The 18,179-nt window shown below is 41.3% G+C and overlaps 1 protein-coding gene across 2 annotated transcripts in view; it reads right to left on the bottom strand.

Annotated features, from left to right (window-relative positions):
* Window positions 1-17,165, bottom strand: part of LOC105485053 (phospholipid-transporting ATPase ABCA3-like) — a 178,404-nt gene extending 161,239 nt beyond the window's left edge. The window contains exons 1-3 of one of the 2 annotated variants that reach the window (XM_071084222.1): window positions 16,676-17,165; window positions 1,556-1,642; window positions 402-666 (exon numbers count right to left, since the gene is read on the bottom strand). In XM_071084222.1, coding sequence (XP_070940323.1) covers window positions 402-666; window positions 1,556-1,615 — 325 coding nt within the window. In that variant the 5' untranslated portion in view covers window positions 1,616-1,642; window positions 16,676-17,165. Of the gene's footprint in view, window positions 1-401; window positions 667-1,555; window positions 1,643-16,178; window positions 16,295-16,675 lie in introns of those variants that run through there. The other variant, XM_071084221.1, reaches the window with a different exon arrangement.
* Between the last annotated feature and the right edge of the window lie 1,014 nt (window positions 17,166-18,179).

Below are 18,179 nucleotides of genomic sequence, written 5' to 3'. Positions count from 1 at the left end.
TACTCACACCACATTTTAATATAAAACATTGTTTTAAATAACTGACCACTGATCGGTGGCACAAAATCACACACCCCTGAAGGTATACTTACCCAGGTTCAAGAAGCACAACCAGATAGAAAAAAACAGTATCACAAAACTGGATAACAACTTAGAATCATCATCATAATTGGTCATCTCATTTTGAAATATTACTATTTGTTCTGGGCTCTACGAATAAAATATTTTCTGGAAATTTAACTTTCAAGTGTAATGAAGTCCATAATATTTACACTTAGTATGAGGATTCCAACGATGTTTTACTTGGGAGGTTAAGAACCAGTTAATAAGGTTGTAAGTATGTCTTCACTAAATCAACTTAGTAATTCTGTATGTTTTTTCAGAAAACGTTAAGTTCTAACCTTTCATTTGGGGGTTTAAATCCATTTTCACCCTTTCGACAATACCCTGAACCACAGTACTTCTGGAAGGCACATAAGCCAATTCCAAAGGGAAAGCAGAAGCTAAGGAAGCTGTGACGTAGAAAGGCACTTCATCAACAGGCTGAGCAGCGAAATCAAAAGGTCCGTTCTTCTTTATAACAATAACAGAGCGTACTGCCAAGAGTGCGGCACTAAACAGAAATGTGAGGACCATTTCCACAACTAAAGCAATACATCGCCGCCTCTAGAAGAAGAAGAAAAAAGATTATGTTAATTGTCCTAAGAGGTTATTAACTTTGCAAGTTCATTTTTGAATTTTTTTTAATTTTTAATTTTCGTGGGTACATAGCAGGTATATGTATTTATGGGTTACATGAGATATTTTGATACAGGCACACAATGCATAATCATCACATCAAGGTAAATTGGGTATCCATTCCCTCAAGCATTTATCCCTTATGTTACAAACAATCCAGTTATACTCTTTTAGATAGTTTTAAATGTACGATCAAATTATTTTTGACTCTAGTCATTCTGTTGTGCTAGCAAATACTATGTCTTATCCATGCTTTCTATTTTTTGTACCCATTAACCATCTCCACTTCCCCCTTACCTACCCCAAGCTACCCCTTCCCGGCCTCTGTTAACCATCCTTCTACTGTCCATCTCCATGAGTTCAATTGTTTCCATTTTTAGTTTCTACCAATAAGTGAGAACATGCAAAGTTTGTCTTTCTGTGCCCGGCTTATCTCACTTTACATAATGACCTCCAGTTCCATCTATATTGTTGCAAATGAGAGGATCTCATTCTTTTTCATGGCTGAATAGTCCCGTATTGTGTATAATTCTTTTATATTAAGATAAAAGATACTTTATAAAAGAATATATAGGTTGCCAAAAACACAGCTTCACTCTATAATAGCAGGAGTTTCCTGGACTGTCTTTTTTCTGCTTTCTACATAACAGCCTGCTATTATCTCCCTCCGGGAGAACTCTATATTTGGCAGAGATAACCCAGACTTCGTTCTGAAAAAAGTAAAACAGTAAAAGTTGAAATTCAATGATCAAGCTGTCAGAACTTCCCCCTGTGGCCTCTGAGCTGTTGGAATAACCCTATAGGTAGTTCAACTTACCTTTAAAATAAAATTCTTCCAGAGAAGAACCATAAATTTTTTGGCCTCCGAGAAATCCATTCTTCTAAAAAGAGAGGAACTTCAACCCTATGGAGGGAGTAAAGTTTTTTAAAAAGAAAAGATTATCTAATGATGTGTAAATTTTAGACAAGTAAATTACTTAAACTACTTAATTTTATAATCAAGCTTTAAAGACAAGAAATATTTAATAAAGATTTAAAATAGGAACTATAAGGATTTAAAATATTTCAGAAATTGTTTATCCCTATGATTTTTTTGGGACAGAGTCTCACTCTGTCACCCAGGCTGGACTGCAGTGGTGCAATCTCAGCTCACTGCAACCTCTTCCTCCCACAAGTGATTCTTCTGCCTCAGCCTCCTGAATAGCTGGGATTACAGGCACCTGCCACCACGCCTAGCTAACTTGTATTTTTAGTAGAGATGGGGTTTCACCATGTTGGCCAGGCTGGTCTCGAACTGCTGACCTCAAGTGATCTGCCCACCTCAGCCTCCCAACCTACATTTTTAATTTAGTCAACATCTATGGAGCTTCTAATATGGATAAAATACCAACCACAAAACAAAGATCAATAAGTTGTTGATGCAAGTTTCCAGATAAATTTTGCCAGTAGTTTTCCCAATCCCCATGGAAATACTAATTTAAAAACAACAAAAAACAAGTAAGTCACCACCAATGGCAAAGCAACAAAACAGTATATAAAATCACAGCACAACTATAAGCCCAAAATGCTATTCAATAATCTATCAGATTGGAAGTAACTACCACTAACAGTATTGCTAAGGGGAACAGATTTGCAATGAACTGAATGTGTATGTTCCCCTAACTTCTTATGTTAAATCCTAACACCCAAAGTCAAGGTATTTAGAAGTGGGGATTTTGGGGCCGGGCACAGTGGCTCATGCCTGTAATCCCAACACTTTGGGAGGCCAAGGCGGGTGGATCACCTGAGGTCAGGAGTTCAAGACCAGCCTGGCCAACATGGTGAAGCCCTGTCTCTGCTAAAAATACAAAACATTAGCCAGGCCTGGTGGCAGGCGCCTGTAATCCCAGCTACTCGGGAGGCTGAGGCAGGAGAATTGAGGCAGGAGAATCACTTGAACCAGGGAGGCGGAGGTTGCAGTGTCTGAGATTGCACCACTGCACTCCGGCCTGGGCAACAAGAGTGAAACTCTATCTCAAAAAATTAAAGAAATAAATGAAAATAAAAATGAAGTGGGGATTTAGAGAGATGATTAGAATGGGATGAATTCCCTTATAAAAGAGGCCCCACAGAGATCTCTCATTCCTTCCACCATCTGAGGACACAAAGAAAAGACAGGCCAACCAGGAGAGGGGTCCTCACTAGACATGGAATGTGCTGCCACCTTGATCTTGGACTTCACAGCCATCAGAACTGTGAGCAATAAACCTCTGCTGTTTTTAAACCACATAGTCTGTGGTATTTTGCTACAGTATCCCAAATGGTCTAAGAGAAGATTCATTCTTATATTTAATGAATATTTTCTGAATACCTACTACATGTCATGTGAGGTGTAGATATACAATGGGAAGCAAAACAAATGAAATTCATCCCTCATGATAAGAGTGACATGGAAGTTTCCTTTTAATAACCCAGGATCTGAAGTTAGACTGCCTAGGTTGAAATCGCACCACTACCATGTGGGATTTCACAACTATGTGACCGTGAATATCTGACTTAAATTCTTGGGACTACAAGAAAGAGAGCTGGAATTCAGGGCCAGGAATGAAAGGGATTAGATTAGGACTTGACTTTGTAAGTAAGGAGGAACCTAAAGGAGACTGACCTTCCCTGGGACTGCAAATAATCTCAATCCTTTTTTTTTTTTTTTTTTTTTTTTGAGACAGAGTCTCACTCTGTCGCCCAGGCTGGAGTGCAATGGTCGGATCTCAGCTCACTGCAAGCTCCGCCTCCCGGGTTTACGCCATTCTCCTGCCTCAACCTCCTGAGTAGCTGGGACTACAGGGGTCCGCCACCTTGTCTGGCTAGTTTTTTGTATTTTTTAGTAGAGATGGGTTTTACCATGTTAGCCAGGATGGTCTCGATCCCCTGATCTCGTGATCCGCCCATCTCAGCCTCCCAAAGTGCTGGGATTACAGGCTTGAGCCACCGCACCTGGCCAATAATCTCAATCCTTTTAGCTTCTACAAACCTCAACTTCAAATAATCTCAATCCTCAATACAGGATGAGGGCGCTCCCAAGATTGCAAGTACTGACAGCTGCCTAACATAAAAAATGAATCCTCTCTGCAAAAAAAATAACAAAATGCTATAGTCAACTACTCCTACAAGCAATTTTTTCTGAATATGACATGAGACGAACATAAGATACTTTAAAATTTCTACTATTACTACAGAATAACTTTCTGACCTTGGGGTAGGCAGAGATTTCTTAAAATGGATACTAAGGATACAAATCATAAAAAAGGGGCTTTATCAAAATCTAAAATTTCTGCCCATCAAAATCTAACCTAACATCAAGAAAATAAGTCGGGGACTGAGCCTTCATGTCTGCCCTAGCACCAGGCTAGATCTCACAGCTCCAGGTTCTGGGCCTACCTGGTAGACCCAGCTGCCAGGCTGGCCCCTACAGATACAGGCTCTGGGCTTACCCATTGCCAGGCTAGTACCAGCAAACTGAGCCTCCAAGCCCATACCAATGCCAGGCCAGATTCTGCAGTCCCAGGTTCCAGCCCAGCCTGGTGGACTTGGTCTCTGGGCCTGCCCCTGCACTAGGCTGACCCAAACACTAGGCATCCCAGAATAAGGATGGCACACCTGGGCTCAAACACCTGGCAGGCACCTGCAAACACAGGGCCCAGGCCTTCCCTGTGCCAAGCCTTGTGAACCCAGGTCCTAAGATGGCTCCAAGACCCAGTTTTTCACAGACCTAGCTTCTGGGCTAGCAACCATACACCCAACCTCCAGGCTGGCACCAGTGGACACAGGCTACAGGTAAGCCCCAACTAGGCACAATGCTAATGCCTAGTTCTAGGACCCCTGAGGATAACAAAATCCATGGATGCTCAGTGTCTTATATAAAATGGTGTAGTATTTGCATATAATCTACACACATACTCCTTATGACTCAGATTTTCTCTAGATACTCATAATACCTAATATAAAATCTATATAAATATTTGTTACACTGCATTGCTTTTTATTTGTATTATTGTCATATTGTTATTTATTAATATTATTTTTACTATTTTTGGCCCAGAGTTGAATCTGTGGATGTAGAACACACAGATATGGGGGGTCAATTGTACACATTCTTCGCAAGCACACACACAACATTCTCCAGGAGAGTTCGTATGTTAGGCCACAAGATAAATCTTAGTAAATTTATGAAGGCTGAAATCCATTTCAAATACCTTTTCCAGCCACAGTGGTATTATACTAACAATCAAAAATAGAAAGAATTTCAGAAAATGCAGAAGCATATGGTAATTAAACAACATTCTCCCAAACAACCAATGAGTCAATGTAGAAATTAAAGGGATTTAAAAATATCTTGAGGCAAATGAAGATGGAAACACAACATACAAAAATATGTAAGTTATATAGTATACAGCAAAAGTGGTTTTAAGAGTGAAGTTTATAGCAATAAACATCTACATCAAAACAGAAGAAAGATCTCAAACACGTTGACATTATACCTAGAAACTAGGTATAGGAACTGGAATTGGAAACTAGAAAACCAGGAACTAGAAAAACAAGGACAAACTAAGCACAAAGTTCACAGAAGGAAGGATAAAATAAACAGAGCAGAAATAAATGAAATAGACTAGAGAAACAATAGAAAAAAATCAACAAAACTTGTGATAAAGATAAAACAAACTTTTAGCTAGAATAATAAAAAAGGAGAAGAGTTTTAAGTAAAATCAGAAATAAAAAAGGAGACATTATAATGGATACTACAGACATACAAATTATCACTAGAGACTATGATGAACAATCATGTTAACAAATTAGATAATCTAGAAGAAATGAAAAAATTCCTAGACACATACAACCTACCAAGTATCAATCACAAAGAAAAGAAAATCTGAACAGACTGATAACAGACAGACTGATAAAATAGACTGATAACAAACAGACTGATGAAAAAAAAAAAAGACTGAATCAGTAATAAAAAGTCTCCCATTAAAGAAAAGCCTAGAATCAGATGGCTTCTGGGCTGAATTCTACAAAACATTTAAACAAGAAATAAGACCAATCCTTATCAAACTCCAAAAAGTTTAAGAAAAAATATTTCCAAACACATCTTATGAAGCCAGCACTACCCTGACACCAAAGCCAGACAAGGACATACAAGAAAATTACAGGCTGACCAGGCATGGTGGCTCATGACTGTAATCCCAGCACTTTGGGAGGCCGAGATGAGCAGGGCAAGAGTCTGAGACCAGCCTGGCCAACATGGTGAAACCCCATCTCTACTGAAAATACAAAAATTAGCTGAGCACGGTGGCACATACTTATGATCCCAGCTACTTGGGAGGCTGAGGCAAGAGAATTGTTTGAACCTGGGAGGGAGTAGAGGTTGCAGTGAGCTGAGATCATACCACTGCGCTCCAGCCTGGGCAACAGAGTGAGACTCCATCTCAAAAAAAAAAAAAAAAATTACAGGCTAATTCCCTGATGAACGTAGATGCAAAAATCCTCAACAAAACACTAGCAAACTGAATTCAACAGCATATTAAAAGGATCATTCATTCACCACAATAAAGTGAGACTTATCCTTGAGATCCAAGGATGGTTCAACATATGCAAGTAAATGTTAATACACCACATTAACAGAATAAAGGACAAAGACCATATATTATCTCAACAGATGCAGAAGAAGCATTTGACAAAATTCAATATCCTTTCATGATAAAAACTCTAACCATATTAGGCACTGAAAGAATATAACTCAACACAATAAAGACTATATATGACAAGCTCACCATTAATATCACACACAAGATAAGATAAAGAAAGCTTTTTCCAAAAGCATCTCAGGAAAGATACAAAGATGTCCGCTCTTACCACTCCTATTCAATATAGTAATGGAAGACCTAGCCAGAGGAATCAGGCAAAAAAAGAAAGAGAAGTCATCCAAATTGAAAAAGAAGCCAAATGGTTCCTGTTTGCAGATAATATGATGTTATGTATAGAAAATCCTAAAATGTCAGTGAAAACACTGCTAGAACTAATAAAATACAATAAAGTTACAGGATATAAAGTCAACCTACAAAAATAGTAGTTTCAGCCGGGCATGGTGGCTCACACCTGTAATCCCAGCACTTTGAGGGGCTGAGGCAAGTGGATCACTTGACCAGAAGTTCAAGACCAGCCTGACCAACATGGTGAAACCCCATCTCTACTAAAAATACAAAGTTATCTGGGCATGGTAGCACACATCTGTAATCCTAGCTACTTGGGAGGCTGAGACAGGAGAATCGCTTGAACCCAGGAGGCGGAGGTTACAGTGAGCCAAGATTTCGCCATTGCACTCCAGCCTGGGAAACAAAAGTGAAACTGTCTCAAAAAAAAAAAAAAAAAAAAAAAAAGTTTCTATACATTAGCATTAAACCATCTGAAGTGAAATAAAAAAGGCAACTGTACTTACAATAGCTATGAAAAATACTTATGAGCAAATATAGCCAAGGGAGTGAAAGACTTGTATATTGAAAATCATAAAACATTGATGAAAGATATCAAAGACACAAATAAAAAGAAAGATATGCCATGTTCATGGATTGAAACAATATTGTTAAAATGTCCATACTACCAAAAGTGATTACAGATTCAATGCAATCCCTATCAAAATTCCAATGACACTTTTCAAAGAAATAGATTAAAAATCCTAAAATTGTTATTGTACCACAAAACCCCAAATATCTAAAACAATTTTGAGGAAAATGAACAAAATGGAGGCATCATACTTCCTGACTTCAAAATATATTACAAATCTACAGTAATCAAAACAGCATGGTACTACTATAAAAACAGACACATAGACCAAAGGAAGATAACAGCCCCAAAATAAACCCACACATTTACCATCAATTGATTTTTGACAAAGATGCCAAGAACACACAATGGGAGAAAAGACAGTGTCTTCAATAAATGGAGTTTAGAAATCTGGATTATATATGGAAAAGAATGAAATTAGCCTTTTATACCATGTACAAAATCAACTCAAAATGGATTAATTTTTTTTTTTTTTTTTTTGAGACAGAGTCTCGCTCTGTCACCCAGGCTGGAATGCAGTGGCGCAATCTCTGCTCACTGCAAGCTCCGCCTCCCAGTTTCACGCCATTCTCCTGCCTCAGCCTCCCAAGTAGCTGGGACTACAGGCGTCCACCATCACGCCTGGCTAATTTTTTTGTATTTTTAGTAGAGACAGGGTTTCACTGTGTTAGCCAGGATGGTCTTGATCTCCTGACCTCATGATCTGCCTGCCTCAGCCTCTCAAAGTGCTGAGATTACAGGCATGAGCCACCGTGCCTGGCCATTCAGATCAAATTCTTAAACGTGATACTTGAAACTGTAAAACTACTAGAAGACAACATATAGGAAAAAATGTGTAACTAGCTCTACCAAATATTAAAACATACTACAAAGTCTCTATAGTTAAAAAAGTGTTGTATGGTATGTGAATTGAAAGACAGGCAAATTGAACAGAATAGAAAGTCTAGAAATGAACCAAGCTACATATAGAAATTTAGTTTATTATATAGTTAACATCCCAACTAACTGGGAAAAAATTCTACTTTATAGTAAATGGTGCTATAACAAATAGTCATTTGGAAAAATATAAAATGTGGGAGTGGGAAAAGTCTCCATGAATCAAAATCTATTACCAAGATAAGTCTGATAACATAGTATGTACAAATATATTTTGTGAAGTAAATGTCAACACAGAGCCAAAAGATAAATAACAAACTGGGAGAAAAATAACATGTATCACAGATAAAGGGCTAATCTCTCCTATATATATATATATGAAGATGTCTATAAATTGAAGGGGGAGGGATAACCATTAGAAAAATGAAAAAAAAATTGTTTAAGTTCCTTGTAGATTCTGGATATTAGCCCTTTGTCAGATGGATAGATTGCAAAAATGTTCTCCTCATCAAAAAGTGGGTGACAGATATGAACAGACACTTCTCAAAAGAAGACATTTATGTAGCCAACAAACATGAAAAAAAAGCTCATCATCACTGGTCATTAGAGAAATGCAAATCAAAACCACAATGAGATACCATCTTACACCAGTTAGAATGGTGATTATTAAAAAGTCGGGAAACAACAGATGTTGGAGAGGATGTGGAGAAATAGGGATGCTTTTACACTGCTGGTGGAAGTATAAATTAGTTCAACCATTGTGGAAGACAGTGTGGCGATTCCTCAAGGATCTAGAACTAGAAATACCATTTGACCCAGCAATCCCATTACTGGGTGTATACACAAAGGATTATAAATCATTCTACTATAAAGATACATGCACATGTATGTGAATTGCAGCACTATTCACAATAGTAAAGACTTGGAACCAACCCAAATGATAGACTGGATAAAGAAAGTGTGGCACATATACACCATGGAATACTATGCAGTCATAAAAAGGATGAGTTCATGTCCTTTGCAGGGACATAGATGAAGCTGGAAACCATTATTCTCAACAAACTAACATGAGAACAGAAAACCAAACACCGCATGTTCTCATTCATAAGTGGGAGCCGAACAAGGAGAACACATGGACACAGTGAGGGGAACATCACACACCTGGGCCTGTCAGGAGGTGGGGAGGGGGGGCGCTAAGGGAGGGACAGCATTAGGAGAAATACCTAATGTAGGTGACGGGCTGATGGGTGCAGCAAACCACCATGGCATGTGTATACCTATGTAACAAAACTGCACGTTCTGCACATATACCCCAGAACTCAAAGTATAATAAAAAATGTTAATGAAAAAAAAGCAGTTCAAAGAAAAATAGTCCTCAAACATAACAAAAGATCTTCATATTCACTCATAACAAGAGTAATGTCCATTAAAACTGACAAGTCATTACTTACTTTCAGATGGGCAAAATTTCAGAAGCTTTACAACACATTGTAGGTGAGGCTTTAAGAAAATAAATACAATCCCATCAAAGTTCCAATAAGCAACTGCATAGAAATTCTAGTGCTAGAATAGTCAAAAACAACTTTAGAAAAGAACAAAACTGGAGGTCTTATACTATCTGATTTCAAGATATATTATAAAGTTACAGTAATTAAAACTGTGTGGTATTGGTGAAGACACAGATACATATATCAGTGAAACTGAACAGAGTCCAGAAATAGACCCACACTAAGATGGTCAATTTTTTTTTCCCACAAAAGTACCAAAGGAACAAAGGGAAGTCTTTCCAAAACTCAGTTATCTTTCCAAAAATAACTGAATATCCTTATGGGGGAAAAAAATAGCACCAACTTTACCTCACACTAGGCACAAGAAATTAACTCGAGATGGGTCACAGACCTAAATGAAAAAAGCTAAAAGTATACAAATTTAAAAGAAAAGAGGAGCAATGAATGAAATGAAGAAACATAGGAGAAAATCTCTGTTACCTTCAGGTGGGTAGGGATTTCTTACTTTGCACACCCAAGGTATGGGCCATAAAGGAAAAATTGGTAAATTAAATTCCATTAAAATATAAAAAATGTACTCTTGTAAAGACACTGCAAGGAAACAGAAATGCAAGTGGAGAAAGAAAATATTCATAATACATATCTGATAAAGAATGTTATTCACAATACATATGTATTCACAATACATATCTGATAAAAATACAAAAAAAATTAGCCAGGTGTGGTGGCACATGCCTATAATCCTAGCTAATCAGGAGGCCGAGGTGGGAGGATTGCTTGAACCTGGGAGGCAGAGGTTGCAGTGAGCCAAGATCATGCCACTGCACTCCAGCCTGGGCAAACAGAATACATAAAGAATTCATACAAAACTACAAGGGCAGAAAACAGACCAGCAGTTGTCGAGGTCTAGGGATGGGAGGATTTGCACAAAGGGGTACAAGGAAGACAAAGTAAGATACCCAAAAAAGTATTTTCTGCATGATTCCATTCATATAAAGGCACAGGCAAAAACCACATCAATGGTTATAGGGGAGGGGTTTGTGATTGATTAGGAAAGGGCAAGAGGGAATTTTCTGGTGTTACAAAAATGTTCTGTGTCTTGATTAGGTGTGCACATTCTTTGAAACTGATCAAACTGTCACTCAAAATCTGAGCACTTCATTTCATGTGAACTGTATCTCAATAGAAAAACATTTTAGAAATCATTACAATTGCTATATACTGGATACAGACAACAATCTTAAACTACCCAGTGGTGGGGATGGTATCTTGTTCTCCTTTGTGTCTCAAACACCATGGAGCTTAGTGCATTGTGCATTGTTTTATATAAAGGACATGGCCCTGTAAATCTCAATTAATACATGACTAAATTTTGGGGTTTTTTTGAGACGCAGTTTTGCTCGTCACCCAGGCTGGAGTGCAATGGCACAACCTTGGCTCACTGCAGCCACCACCTCCCGGGTTCAAGCGATTTTCCTGCCTCGGCCTCCCGAGTAGCTGGGATTACAGGTGTGCACCACCACCCCTGGCTAATTTTTTGTGTTTTTAGTAGAGATGGGGTTTAACCATGTTGGTGAGGCTGGTCTCAAACTCCTGACCTCAGGTGATTCACCCGCCTTGGCCTCCCAAAGTGCTGGGATTACAGGCATGAAATACATGACTAATCTTAATCAAACTGGCAGAGCAGGTGTTTGGCTGATGTGGTGATGGGGTAAAATCAGTTTATGATTCACACAGCCTTCCAACTTTGCAACTATGCCATTCTTAAAGGATTTTTCACGGAAGGGGGATTCACATCAAGTGCTTACTCCTTAGTGCAGCTGATCAATACACTCGATACATGTCTGCAAACTTTAAAGGAATTTATGCAGCAGATCCAAGTCTTAAAGATTAAAAAAAAAGAGCAAACAAACCTAGAAACAAAATTCATAAAGTAAAACCATAGCAAAACAAAGATTCAGGCAGAAAGATGTTCATGACAACACTGGAAAACAGTAAGATCAAATGAAAACAGAAAGAATGATTACATAAATCATGCCAATACCTTCAATAAAATCCTGTTCCTCTATTACAAAGAAGGGATAGATATAGATGTGCTGTCATGAGAGGATAATATATTGTTAAGGTAGAAAAAGTAAATTGCAAAGCATTATACATGATATAAACACATTGTTTGGAAAAATATATATGTATAGAAAAGTAGCACATGTATAGAAAAGAAAAGTGGTAGAAGATCTGTTGATAGTATGTCCTCAGGAGGTGGAAAATGGGGGACTTACACATTTTACAAATTGTATGTCTATAGAGTTTGAACTTTATATAATGTACCTATATAGTTTTTCTAATTAACTCTTCAGATGGGGGAACAGGTAAACCTGTGAAGAAGGAATCATCCGAAACACTCTCCCACTAACTTTTTTCTCTTGCTCTTTTAGTGGGTAATGTTTTGGAATATTAACCATAAGTTTTCGATTCAGTAACATCCCTCATTCAATCTTTTATTTTTTGGTCTCAGGGAAGACAGAGCAATACTTAAACCTACAAAGACAATGGCCAGTTCTTTCAGTTGACCCTTTCCAGGGTAAAACAATGGATTGGAAATAATGCACAATAAGGAAATGCCAAAGTCCAGCTGCTCAGCATCATCCCATCCCTTTCACTGTTCCCAAAATAGATTTGGGGGATCTTATTTATAGCAGAAGAGTTCTGACTCCAAAAGAGTCTGGCCAGGAACAAATGCACATCAACATCCTGGTCCTAAATATGTAACACCCTCCACCCTTATCCCTGATAACTTGGATGCAACCCTTGTTAGGGAAAGGAGGGTTGGGAGGAGCATGAACCTAAAATGCCTGAAAATTATTAGGGCAACCTGCCAAACTGTAGTTGCAAAAGAACAATTAGTTATTGAAAATTAAGCAATTACATGGTTCATAGCCCTGAATTATTAGAATTAAATTTATACTATTTAATTTCAGCTCCTTTTCTAAAAACCACTGAACTGCTTTAACTGAGACATTGTAATTTTCTTAATTATACTTAAATATATGTTTCTTTTCTTTTAAACTTTCTGCCTACTTTGCACAAAATGAGGTAGCCAAGACAGCCTTAAAGTTCTCCTCGGCTTGACTTGAAAAGGCTTTTTCCTGACTCTAGGCCCAAAACTCTCTTTTCTTAGAGCATGATATGGTTTGACTCTGTGTCTACACCCAAATCTCATCTAGTAGCTCCCATAATTCCCACGTGTTATGGGAGGGTCCCTGTTGGTGATGACTGAATCACGGAGATGGGTCGTTCCTGTGCTGTTATCATGATAGTAAGTCTTTTAAGATCCAACGGTTTTAAAATGGGGAGTTTCCCTGCACAAGCTTTCCCCTCTTGTCTGCTGCCATGTGAGATTTACCTTTCGCCTTCCGCCACGATTGTGAGGCCTCCCCAGCCACGTGGAACTGTAAGTCCAATAAACCTCTTTCTTTTGTAAATTGCCCCGTCTTGGGTATGTCTTTATCATCAGTGTGAAAATGGACTAATACAGTAAATTGGTACCAGCATAGGGGGACACTGCTGAAAAGATACCAGAAAATGTGGAAGCAACTTTGGAACTGCATAACAGGCAGAGGTTGGAACGTTTTGGAGGGCTCAGAAGAAGACAGGAAAATGCGGGAAAGTTTGGAACTCCCTAGAGACTTGTTGAATGGCTTTGACAAAAATGCTGATAGTGATATGAACAGTAAGGTCTAGACTGAGGTGGTCTCAGATGGAGATGAGGAACTTGTTGGGAACTGGAGCAAAGGTGATTCTTGTTTTGTTTTAGCAAAGAGATTGGTGGTATTTTGCCCCTTCCCTAGAGATCTGTGGAACTTTGAAATTGAAAGAGATGATTTACGGTATCTGGTGAAAGAAATTTCTAAGAAGCAAAGCATTCAAGAGGTAACCTGGGTGCTGTTAAAGGCATTCAGTTTCAAAAGGGAAACACAATAAAAGTTTGAAAAATTTGCTGCCTGAAAATGCAATAGAAAAGAAAATCCCATTTTCTGAGGAGAAATTCAAGCTGGCTGCAGAAATTTGCATAAGTAACAAGGAGCTGAGTGTTAATCACCAAGACAATGGGGAAAATGTCTCTATGGCATGTCAGAGACCTTCATGACAGCCCCTCCCATCATAAGCCCAGAGGCCTAGGAGGAAAAAGTGGTTTCATGGGCTGGACCCAGGTTACCCGTGCTGTGTGCAGCCTAGAAACTTGGTGCCCTGTATCCCAACTGCTCCAGCCATGGATGAAAGGGGCCAATGTAGAGCTTGAGTCGTGGCTTCAGAGGGTGCAGGCCTCAAGCCTTGGCAGCATTCATGTAGTGTTGAGCCTGTGAGTCCACAGAAGCCAAGAATTGAGGTTTGGGAACCTCTGCCTAGATTTCAGATGTATGGAAACACCTGGATGCCCAGGCATAATTGTGCTATAGGGGTGGGGCCCTCATGGAGAGCTTCTGCTAGGGCAGACAGAATAGAAATGTGGGGTTGGAGCCCCCACATAGAGTCCCTACTGGGGCATTGGCCTAGTGGAGCTGTGAGAAGAGGGCCACCGTCCTCTAGACCCCAGAATAGTAGACCCACTGACAACTTGCACCATGTGCCTGGAAAAGCCACACTCAATGCTAGCCGGTGAAGGCAACCAGGACGGGGGCTGTACCCTGCAAAGCCACAGAGGCAGAGCTACCCGAGGCCATGGGAACCCACCTCTTGTATCTGCATGACTTGGATGTGAGACATGAAGTCAAAGGAGATCAGTTTGGAGCTTTAGGGTTTGACTGCCTTGCTGGATTTTGGACTTGTATGGGGCCTGTAGCCCCCTTTTTTGGCCAATTTCTCCCATTTAGAATGGCTGTATTTACCCAATGCCTGTACCCCCATTGTATCTAGGAAGTAACTAATTTGCTTTTGATTTAACAGGCTCATAAGCAGAAGGGACTTGCCTTGTCTCAGATGAGACTGTAGACTGTGAACTTCTGAGTTAATGCTGAAATGAGGTGAGATTTTGAGGGACTATTGGGAAGGCATGATTGGTTTTGAAATGTGAAGATACCGGATTTGGGAGGGGCCAGGGGCAGAATGATATGGTTTGGCTCTGTGTCCCCACCCAAATCTCATCTTGTAGCTCCCATAATTCCTGTGTGTTGTGGCAGGAACCCTGTGGGAGATGATTGAATCATGGGGAAGGGTCTTTCCCATGCTGTTCTCATGATAGTGAATAAGTCTCATGAGATCCGATGGTTTTAAAAAGGGGAGGTTCCCTGCACAAACTCTCTTGTCTGCCACCATGTGAGATGTAACTTTCACCTTCCATCACGATTGTGAGGCCTCCCCAGCCACGTGGAACTGTAAGTCCAATAAACCTCTTTCTTTTGTAAATTGCCCAGTTTTGGGTATGTCTTTATCAGCAGCGTGAAAACGGACTAATACAGAGCATTTTCTTTAGAAAGCTTTTCACTGTAAATCATTTCTCTGTCTTGAGATATACGTAATTCTTGAGATATACGTAATTCTGTCTTGAGATATACGTCTTACTAGTTTTACAAACCAGAATAATCTTTGTCAAGGACCTGGGAGCCATTCCTTTGAAATGCAATCATCAAGGAAGACAGTCCCCCTATCTCCCAGTTTCTATGGGAGGGTAGGAGCATAACTTCCCTGAGAGCCAATTAGCAAACACAGCTGGCCTAATCACGGAGGAAACCTTTGTAATCTCAGCAAACAACTCAGTATGCTTCCTACAGCCCTCCAGCCCCTTTCTACTCTCATCCTAAAGCTTAAAAAATCCTGCCCGACTTTGTTTCAGAGTTAGTTTAGACTGAGTTCTAGTCTCCCTTCCCTAGGACAACATCTTTGCCTAAAGTATTCTTTGCATATGTGACTTTCTCTGGTGGAATTTATGCTTTGACAAAGGAAAACTAAGACAAATTAAACTACTTATCATCACTGAACTTCCACAGCCCCTGCTGCCATTTATGCAACACTTAACATGTTCTTGCAATGTAAGTATCAGGACCGCCCTCTGGGTTGGATACAATAGCATCCTTTCCTCTTACAGTTATTTTCAGATACAAGCCTTAGGAAATGGAGGCTTAGAGAAACCAAGCAATTTGCCATAGGTCACAGCAAATAAATTCTGGACTAGTGAGGACTAGGGACAAGGCATTTGCCTCCAAAGTCAGTGCGTTCAAGCACTTTGCATAGCCAATATAAAATTCCAAACAGTGCTTCTATTTGATTTGATTATGTGTATGTGTGTGTGTGTGGTGGTGGGGAGAGGGTATGAGGAAGTCTCTGGAGATTTATATGCGTGAGTTTTGTTTGGGGGGTCGCCCTTTAGGGCTCTGCGCGCCGGCCTCCAGTGCGTCAAGGAGCAGCGGCCAGCACAGGGGACGCCCGCAGGAGGAGGACTGGCCGGGACTCCTGGGCACTCACCGCTCAGGCCTCGCCGCCGCCTCTGCCACTGAAGAGCGCGCGTCCACCGGGGCGGGGCTCCTCCCAACGCCCTCCCCAACCGCCAGCTGCCCGCGGGCAGGTCTGTAGCCTGGCCCTCGCGCGGACTCGGCTGGGAGCTGGCTGCACGAGGGCGGAGGGCGCGCAGTAAGCGGAGCGGTAGGAGTCAGCGGTGCCGGCCGCGGGAGGTACGGTTGAAGCAGTCGGCGGTGCGCGAGGGGAGCACGCAGGAGCCGCCTCAGTCCCTCCTCCGCACGTGCGCCCACGAGTGTAGTCCCCAGTTTGTTCCACCTGTTATCCCTCAGCTCCAGTGCGCCCACCTGCTGCCCCACCTGCCCAACGTTACTTCTTCCCTGCTTCCCCTACAGCCCGACAGGGGTCGGGGTCCTCACCCACCGCCCCACCCACCTCGTTCATGCACACACCTATCTCATCCCATGCGCCCTGCCCTACGCCCCAAGTCCCTGAAAGGGCCCCACCTAGGCACCCTTTTGGATGCTCTTCAGGTTCTTCGCCTATCGATCCTCCTGGACGACCCCACAATCCTCCGCCTCTCGCGGGCTCCTCTCTCCGTCGTGTGCCATGGTCACCTTCAGCAGGCCCAGCCGCTGATGACAAGTTTAAGAAGATTCATGAGCCGCTGCTCCTCAGGGTCTACTGGGGTTTAGCAGACAACTTCCCAAAGGCCCGGGGTCCTGCAAACACCTCATACGGGCCACTCAAAAGATGCCGTCCTGGGGCAGACCCCGCGCCACGCGCGCTGTCCTCGCGTTCCCTTCTCCAGCTTGCGCAGCCCCTGCGGCTTCTGTCCCGGACGGTTCAGCGCGGGGGACGCCCCGCCCGCCCGCTTCATCTGCGCCCGCTGCCTTTACCCGCTTAGCCACCCCGGCGTTTCCACCTCCGTATATTTCTCATGCTCCCGAGTTCTATAATGCTTGCTCCTCTTGGCCCGCCCAACCCCAATTCTCGCGTCCAGTGTTTGTTTAGAATCGCAGGTTTTGATTCGATCACAGGCCAAATTCACTGTCCCCTGCGATGCCCGGTACGACTTGCTCCAGCTCCGAAGTTAAGCTTTTGTCAGGAGAGGGCGCTAGAGGAACACTGCAGGACAAGGAGTTCTCTTCCTAGTTGGGGAAAAATCCAGGACTATATAGAACATCCTCCGCCCCAAACTGGGAAGGAGCCAGCAGACCAAAGAATGACTCAGACCAGTCCAGCTTGACGAGTACATGAGTTTATTAGGACTCACGTATAGGCCATTTCTTTTCTTTTTTTTTTTTTCTTTTTTTTTTTTTTTTTTTTTTTTTTTTTTTTTTGAGAGGGAATCTCATGGCACCTCGTTTTCATCGTCACTGGATGCTTTCTCTGGGTTAGCAAAGGTCAAGAAGACTTGTTCCGGTGTGATCTGACTGACGGAATAGTCTTCTAAATCAAACTGCTCTTTAGCTTCCTCCAAAATGCCAAACACCGTTAACAACAGCAACAAAAACGCAGTTACCATTGCAATCTCCCCTTCAGCCCCCAACTCAGATAAGCCTCTCTTCCACTCCCCCATTCCTATTAAGTGTATGTTGGAGGACAAAAGGCACAGAAGGGGGAGGTGAGAAGGTGGAAGAACAGAGAATTGAGAAAGTGAGAGGAGGCCATTCTCTGTTCCCATTCTCTTGATGGACATGGACTAATAGTCAGATTTAGGGGAAGAAATCAAGGCAATTAAACTCTAGGGGTATTTGGAAAGTAACCTAACGCTGCTGCTCCTCCCAACAATGCCAGGCTCCCATTCCTAATGCCTGAATCCCAAATACTCCCCACCCTTAGTGCTCTCTTAACATGCAGTGTTACAAGGGCAAGATTTCGACCATCACCTTTCCCCAGTCCTTGCTGGGAATGTAGCAGTTAAGGACCCCTTGGTTCTTGTGTTTTAAGACACTACCTAAGAAAGGATAATAGGACAAGTGAATAATCTTACAGACTTCATTTGAA

The sequence above is a fragment of the Macaca nemestrina genome, chromosome 18 (genome assembly GCF_043159975.1).
Source record: "Macaca nemestrina isolate mMacNem1 chromosome 18, mMacNem.hap1, whole genome shotgun sequence".
NCBI classification, from domain to species: Eukaryota; Metazoa; Chordata; class Mammalia; order Primates; family Cercopithecidae; genus Macaca; species Macaca nemestrina.
This window is presented reverse-complemented; position numbering and strand designations above follow the sequence as displayed.